This window comes from Panicum virgatum, chromosome 9K, assembly GCF_016808335.1.
Source record: "Panicum virgatum strain AP13 chromosome 9K, P.virgatum_v5, whole genome shotgun sequence".
NCBI lineage: Eukaryota > Viridiplantae > Streptophyta > Magnoliopsida > Poales > Poaceae > Panicum > Panicum virgatum.
This window is the reverse complement of record NC_053144.1, coordinates 24,176,139-24,184,832: the sequence shown is the minus strand read 5'-3', so window position 1 is coordinate 24,184,832 and position 8,694 is coordinate 24,176,139. Positions and strand designations below refer to the sequence as shown.

The window sequence follows — 8,694 nt, the reverse complement described above, 5'->3', positions numbered from 1 at the left end:
CAACTACCAATCAGTTTCATCACGAATGGCTTGTAGAAATGGAGTTAAAACTGTGGACGAGGAATTTCTCTACATAATCCTAAAAGCAGACCAGTTGGGGCTTTGTCAAAACCTGCCTGAATTGACTGTGTCCTGCGAGATTCCAGCGGATGCCCTGAGGCATATATTTCAGTTTTGAGACCATGAATCAAGAGACAAATAGCTTCATCGAGAGTTCATGAGTATATGGATCACCAGGATGAGCGTACATGAGCCCACCAGGCCACCACTTGGACTCAACTAACAGAAACGTTTCCTTAAACAAATTAAGAACGCCAAAGCTGTTACTACCATTAAGAAAATTTATATTTGTATATACGAAAACTAATCTCCTGAATCCTGATCACCATTCACCAGGCTTGTAGATGGCTACTAGATGCAAGAGATGGAACTGATCTTCATCCTGATGGTTTCTCTCCATGTAGCGCATCATGACATGACTGCATTATTAGGATAGCAAACGTTTGCCCTGATCGGAATGCTGGGCTTCTGAGGAAAAGGTCATTGTACACCTGGAGGCCAGCAGAAGTTCCTCTTATCTTCTTCAGTACATACATCATCCGAATATTATTGTAAGGTTGACATGCATGCACGTAAATCACTTATGCTTCAACAACACATCTATTATACGTCCACATCACACAGGGCACTAAGCTCTGAACCACTGAACCCAAGAATCATATAGAGACATAAGAAGTTTTCATAGTATAATTCCAAGCCAAAAGATTGGTTTATTTATTCCTTAGCCCTTGCCAATTAGATAAAGCGGCAAGCTAGGTACATCATTACATGTATATACTGTCAAACAAGTTTTTAGTGTTACACACACTCAAATAAGAAGTTTTCTTTAAACAGTGAGACAAACGCATCACTGATGACACATTTATAGCTATATACTCTGTAGTTGGCTCCCAAGCTGAGCTACTCTGTAGTTGGCTCTGAAGCTGAGCTTAGTTGTGTCCACCACCAGAACCATACCCGGAGCCGGAGCCGGAGCCATAGCCAGAGCCACCACCTTGGCCGCCGCCGCCGCCACCACCGCCGCCACTGCCATAGCCTCCTCCATGAGCTCCACCCTGCCCATACCCTTCACCTGATCCGTACCCGGAGCCGGAGCCATGACCCGACCCACCTTGGCCACCACCGCCGCCGCCACCGTGTCCGCCGCCGCCGCCGCCACCACTAGCACCACCTCCATAGCCGGAGCCGGAGCCATAACCCTCGCCACCTCCATGGCCATAGCCGGAACCACCACCTTGGCCGCCGCCACCTCCGCCGCCTCCACCACTTCCATACCCACCAGCACCACCACTGCCGGACCCATAGCCAGAGCCTTGGCCAGACCCATACCCAGAGCCGCCAGCACCGCCGCCCTCACCGCCACCGCCTCCGCCGCCACCGCCATGTCCGTACCCACCAGCAGCACCCCCACTTCCACCGCCCTCACCGTACCCTGACCCGGACCCATAGCCTGATCCCCCATAGCCACCCCCTCCGCCTCCACCGCTACCGCCACCGCCTCCTCCTCCTCCGGGGCCATAGCCCAGCTTGCGGGTGCCAGCAGCAGCGGCCACCATGCCTACGCTAAGGAGGACGAGGATGGCAAGCGCCAGACGCTTGGCCGCCATCTTGGCTGGTAGCTAGCTAGCTCAGTGCTAGTGTGGTTGGTTGTGTGGTGAGCGAAGTGAAGCCCGGCCGGGATATTTATAGGGTGCAGCCGCGCGTGGCCCGGCCGGCAGCTCAGCGTGTCGCCCGCTGCATGGTCTAAAACAGCCGAAGGCGCGCACGTAGAGTTTGGTTGGAGGCTCTGGACGCGCAGGATGCGTGTGAAACGAGGACCAGAAGAGAAGAGCACTAGTGCTTGCCACTTTGTTGACGCTTGAGAGCGAGCGGGGCGGTGATGTTACCTGCTGATGGATCGTCGAGCTCTTTCTCTTTTTCTTTGCCTTTTTGTGAGATAGAGTTATTCGGTTCGGTATTGCATTCTGTCCATACTTCATGGTCATCTGAGGTCATTTTCTTGAGAGAGACTTGGATTATTTTTTGCTGCGCCATGTGGATCCAATCCGCGGCAGCTCGAGCTAATTAGGCGAGGAGTATTAGTTAACAAACATATGGGTGCACTTTGCTGCGTGTGATCCATGTAACTATTCAGTGATTTGGTTGATAATTGAAATTGATACACACGTTGTGCTACTCGTGTTCGGCGGTCCCACGGCGATTTCATCATCGCCTATATCTAGTTGGAGTCCAGTCATCATGAATCTCTAGGTTTTCACCATTATAGCAGCTACAAGAATTTTTGGCTCTGTCAGACTGTCACTCCATGCATGTTAATGGAAATTCGAAAATATATCCGTTATATTTAATTTGGGCTTGTAGTACGTTGCAAGATGAACACACAATCTTCGTTGGATACCAGTTCATACACGGTGAAGGCTGAGATACGCAAAGTTTATCAAAGTCGTTCTACAACATCTCTGATCACGGTTGCCGTGGATCAATCACTGTCACGCAGCTGGCGGCACTGCCAGAAGGCATAGGGCCGGAAAGCCAAGCTCACATCAGTGCTAGCTAGCGCTACATATAATAGACTTTTTGCAAGAGTCGTCTCTCTTCAAAGTAACTTTTTGATTTTCGAAGGCTAAGACAAATTGCAGTCTTAGCCAAAGCTATTACTTTGAGGATACATGACTTGTTCGTTTGTGCCGACTAGGGGGGAATGGTATTGGTACGGTGTGCTAGCTCGCCCAGCTACCATCCCTTGTTGCCGCGGGAACATGAACTGAAGGCCGTCCATCGAGACCAACAAATTGGACGCTATCTGCACAAGTCAGTGGCGTTCTTCTCGAGAGACCGGACTCGTCGGTGAGTGCATGTGCTGTGCCAACTACCAACAACAACAGTGGCGGACGCAGAAATTTCATAGAGCCCGCACCAATATCACAACATACCCGGACCAACGGCAAGTCTAATGCCACCCGCAAGCCTATCCAGCAGTGTCTGCCGAAAGTTGTACAACGGTGCAAGGAATAGGGGAACTGATAGTCTGCACTCCACAACGTGCTTGCTTTGTGCCTTTGTCCTTAACTCTGCTCACGCTATTTTTTTCTGAAAAAGTCTGAATTACACCCTCGAACTATCGCAGAAGTCTAATTTTTAACCTTCAACTACAAAACCAAATAACGTAGACCATCCAACTATCAAAACCGGACAAATTTGGCCCTTGGGATGGTTTTCAAGGTGGTTTTGTATTTTCAAAAAAATAAAGAAATTCTAATCAGATCTAAAAAATCAAAATTAATTCATTTTAAATCAGAAAAATTTGAAACTAGTATCAAAATTTTCTAAACCTATCTATTATTGCTCAATTCGAATAATGATTATTAAAAATAATAGACATAACTACAAGCAAACAAATATTGTAAAAATAAAACAAATCAATATTAATAACTAAAAAGTATCATGGCAATAGATAGGTTATATTTTTAGAAAATTTTTGATACCCATTTCACATTTTTTATAATTTAAAGTGAATTAATTATGAATTTTTTAGTTTAAATTTAAATATTTTTAATTTTTATAAAATGAAAAACCACCTTCAAAACCATCTAAGGGGCCAAATTTGTTCGGTTTCAATAGTTGGATGGCCTTTGTTACCTTGTTTTGTAGTTGAAGGTTAAAAATCGGACTTTTTTGATAGTTCGAGAGTGTAAATCAGATTTTTTTTCTTTTTTTTTGTTTGCCCGTCTTAACCGAGCTTGCACTACGAGACACGGGCGGTTTGTCATGTGCCAAAGACACATGACAAAGTCCGAAATGCTCACGGCAAATCCTTTGTCATGTGTTGCACACGGTAAATAGAGGGTTCGCCGTGTGCCCAAAAAGGTGCACACGGCAAATGTGGGGCACACAACATATTAGCTGTTTCCGGTAGTGTTGCACATGCATGTGGACTTCCGCTGGCGGAGCCCAGGGTGGCCGGGCTCTGGGTCCACCCATGACTACCAACATATCGTGACTTTGGAGAACACATGCAGTACAATATCTATAAGTTGATCGAAGCCTTTGATTTTTTTTAGCGAAACTCATCAGTATTTCCGTTTCAAAAAAAAAGAAACTCATCAGTATAGATGAACATATGTTTGCATATACCTACTAAACAAAGGATGGCAGAGCAGAGAAAGAAGATTGAATTAATACCCACGTTCAGTTCCTATCTTGTTTCTGGCGCACAAAGTTTCACTACCAGAAAATGCCTCATTCGTCCCTGGCTGTTTGTACGAGTCATAATTTGGTCCGGTACTAAACTTGTCTCGATGCCATTTTAGTACCGGGTCCAAATTTGAAAGCCCTCAGAGCCAATTTAGTACCGGGCCAAGCCACCGGCCGGTACTAAATGGTCCTCCACGGGTTGGTTCATAAAAGGAAAGCATCTCTCACCCAGTCACATGTGATGCATAGGTGAGATGGTAAGGAAGCAACGCACGAGGCCGGAGGTCATAGGTTTAAATCCTCGCGACCGCGCACGCGCATTTACGCGTGAAAAATTCGCGTGACTTGTGAAAAATGCACGTGTGCGGGGCTTCATAACTGCTCATCCCTTTTTTTCTTTAATTTTTGCGTGCAAAACCGTTTAGTACCGGTCGATAACACCGACCGGTACTAAACAGTCACTTTAGTACCGGGCGTTTTGGCCGGTACTAAATGGCATGCCATTTAGTACCGACCAGGCGATACCGGTCAGCCGCCTTGTACTAAACGGGGGTTGCTGATCGGTACAAATGTTAGATTTTCTAGCAGTGTTTGCTCCTTGGGTGTATCTCATGATTGTTGATGCACGCATGTGTGTGTGTAGTGTGCCTACGTGATTTTGTAGCAGTGAAAAAAGGGGTAATTAATTATACTCTTATGTTGATCCTTGCAGTGGGCATGCACATCTTTCACGACATGAAGAAGAGATCGAGCGATCGAGAGAGTTGGTGAAAAGTCACGCACGCGAGGATTACCATTGCTGAACATTTTTGCGGGTTCAGTTGGCCATGATTGCAACAGGTATCGGTGTCATCGAGATATGGCACCACTCACAGGGAGTCAAAGTGCTGCCTGGCTCAGTGCCATCCGGCTAGTCTCTGATACGTACCACTACACTGCGTGGGGGATGCATGGACGTTTGGTTCTCTGCCTTGCTTTGCCCTTTGCCTTTAGGCATGTGGCAAGACCTTGGAGCATGAAAACGTGTCGCGCTGTCAGGAAGGAGCACATATATACACTTGCTTGTTTCTCCTTCCCCTCAAGTCCAGCATGCAGATGCAGTCACCCAAGAAGAAGAGGTGCGCATGCATCTCAGATAGACATGGACTCCGGCCGTTCGCCGCCAAGGACCGCCACCCGCGGCGGCCAACATACGTTTGAGAACGGTGACAAGAAGAGTAGGTAAGAAAATAGGGGAAAGGCTACTTGCTTTTGGTGAGATGAGTGTTGTGATTATTGAGAACAAAGAACCCTGCCCTGTATGTATACATTATACAGTGGCGGGCCTAGAATAATTGTCAGGAGCTTTCTTCCACCTCTCGACAACTTCAAACTTAATTTGTCCTAATTGGGAAATCTTTGTTGTCCTAGTTTCCAACAGGACCGCCTATCCGGGACTAAACGCCAGAGCCTTTAAACTACTACAAAAATAATTTGTAGGAACGTCTTATTTTTTACAGGGATAGGTCAAAAAGGTAACCCACTCCTTACAAAGGGAGCAGAGCTACCGTAGTAGTTGACCAGTCCTAAAAATATATTTCTAGGAGCGGGTGATGGTGTCACCCGCCCCTAAAAATGCATTTCTAAGGTTGGGTGATGGCGTCACCCGCTTCGATTCTTTGAGGTGGGTCATACCATCACCTGCCCCTACAAATTGTCTCACACAAAAAAAATTATAACTTTTTCATATGATCTCGGATGAAGACAAACTTTATACAAACATTGCATAGTTTGACGAGATCTAATTTTTTTTTGTTAATAAAATTTTCATTTAAGGTTATTTAATAGTCCAAAAAATTATTATAAGAATATGTCCTATATCTACAAGTTTTGTTGTTTTCAAATTATTATAAGAATATGTCCTATATCTACAGGTTATTTAAGTTTTGTTATTTTCAAATTAATAACAAAGTTGTAGCGGTAAGATCTAAATTTTTATATGTTTTACAAATTATTCATTTAAAACCATTTAGGATCACAAGATCATTTACTAGTTGTGCCCTGCATATGGCTATGACTATATAGTATCCCACACAACTCAAATTATATTTTGAAGTTTTCACAATCTTATCCTTTATGTACACTAAAATATATTTGTCATATTTTTTTATCTATAGTTCACAATAAACATAGTACAGAAGTTTCATTTTTCTTTGATTTATTCTCTCATATATTAAAAATTTAAATGATTTTTCAGAATAAAATAGAACAATATTATTAGAGGTCGGTGATGGCGTCACCCAACCCTGGAAATGAATTTCTAGGGGAGGGTGATGGCATCACCCGCCCATACAAATCGATTTCAAAGTTAGTATAAAAGAATAACATATTTCATAGAGTCATAAGTGATTGTGTAGTGTGATGGAGATGTGAGTACGCCGTGAGGCTTGAGGTAAGCGGTTCAGATCCCAGTTTGCACAAGTGTGCATATTATGTAAAAAAAATCATACCTCAGTAGTAGAGGGGTTTGTGGTGGTGGTTGGTTGGTTGGAATATTTTTTCTTTTTTTTGCTATTTCCAAGAGTTTTTTTAATGTTTTTATAGGCGGGTTATAGTGTCACCCTCCTCCGCCTCTACAAATGCATTTGTAGTGTAGGGTCAAGCACATTACCATCTCTAAATTTTTTTTGAGCTGCGATAACTAGGGGCGGGCACTGCCCTCGTCCCTGAAAGTATGTTTTTATCCGCCCTCTAATTGTTTTTTGCAGTAGTGTTAGTCCCGGGTCAGACACATTTGTCCTGATTGGTGTTACCAACTGGAAAGGAGATGCCTGCCTGTAACAGCCCAAGGGAACAGTGTCGGGCCGGTACTGTAGCAGACGGGGGTACTGTAGCTCGGGTACTGCAGCCGAATCGGGGCCGGGCTAATGGTGGCACTGTAGCACGTCGGGTTACTGTAGCGTCGCACCACTGTTCACCCGCGGGAATGGTCCATACTGAAAACCGATTGAGAGCCAGACCAATTTAAATACCGAGCCCCGGGAAGCATATTAATTCCGGATCGATCCTTTTTGCGCGAAGCAAGGACGAAAGCGCAAGAGGATTAATTAGCAGATGTGGTTTACTCAATGTGTAAAGTAGATCTTAGCCGTTTTCCCGGACCGGGTCGTTACACTGCCCTACTAACCGGTATTCCTGATCACGAGCTACCCAACACGATAAATCCGACCTGATCCGCCCCAAAAAAAAATACGATCCGAACCAACTCAATTAATGTGTGGGCCGGGCTCGAGCCAAAATTTCCGACCCAACAAAAAGCGGACCGATTTTTTTGACCCGAAACCCGACCCAACCCAAATTTTATTGGGTTTGACATGACCCGACCCGACCCAACCATGTGTCGGGTTGGGCTCGGGCCAAAAATCCAGCCGGATAGTCGGGCTCAGACCGAGTACAGACTGAAGAAAAAAGTATCGGGTTTCTTTCGATCCGGCCTGAGAAATGATCAGGTCTGCCAACTGGGACCAAAGGTCTTTTTTCTATTTCTCTTATTTTCCTTTCCAATCATTTCTTTATTTCACTTATACTTTCGTATTGGAATTCAAGCTGAGTATGAACTCCATAACAATACTCCCTCCGTCCCAAAATAAATGCAATTTTAGAACTAAGCACGCAAACCAATGCTATATGTAAAATTACCAAAATACCCATTGTCTTTTGTGATGAGTGGATGCTGTGTTAATTGTCTTTTACAAGAATATTTCAAAAATTGCTTTGTCTTTTGTGGTAGGTGGGTCAAAATTAATATTCTTTGTGTGACAAATTTTGAACTCTATAATTGCATTTATTTTGGGATGAAGGGAGTATATAGGTATTCATTTATATAATATTTTATCCTTAATATCTTATATATTTTTAGGAATTCACATACATATGTTTTTTAGGAATTCCTATATATATGGAAAATACTAGGAAAACTATTTTTTATATATGTGTATGTATGTATGTATGTATGTATGTATGTATGTATGTATGTATGTATGTATGTATGTATGTATGTATATATGTATGTATGTATGTATGTATGTATGTATGTATGTTATAGGTCACATATTTACATACACATACATAGATATATACGTATACATAATTACATACAAAGTGCAACAAAATTTTCTATAATATCATCATATTTACTCCTGTTATCTATGTTTGTGATTCTATCGTAGTAGAATTTGACCTCTTTGCTGACAACTTGCTTATAAATAAATCCGCACAAGGCTTCTTGATTCGTTAAAATCCTTTCGTCTGGTATGAGCTGATCTCACATCCTATCAATCTATGGAAAAGTAAAAATATTAATTATGATAATTTATAAGATGAGTTGAATCATTGACATTACTTACTTCATCTGCCATGCAGTATACAGCTTGTAAGGACCTATTAGATCATGGATATTCT

General features: G+C 43.4%; 1 protein-coding gene across 1 annotated transcript; it reads right to left on the bottom strand.

The window, feature by feature from the left end:
* Nucleotides 1-736: 736 nt before the first annotated feature.
* LOC120650892 (glycine-rich cell wall structural protein 2-like) lies at nucleotides 737-1,735 on the bottom strand. Its single transcript, XM_039928190.1, has one exon. It carries the CDS (start codon nucleotides 1,665-1,667, stop codon nucleotides 990-992), a length of 678 nt encoding a protein of 225 aa, XP_039784124.1. The 5' UTR covers nucleotides 1,668-1,735; the 3' UTR covers nucleotides 737-989.
* Nucleotides 1,736-8,694: the final 6,959 nt, after the last annotated feature.

What these genes read in the sequence shown, in the direction of transcription:
- LOC120650892 (XM_039928190.1), bottom strand. Translation starts at nt 1,667, where the DNA reads ATGGCGGCCAAGCGTCTGGCGCTTGCCATCCTCGTCCTCCTTAGCGTA.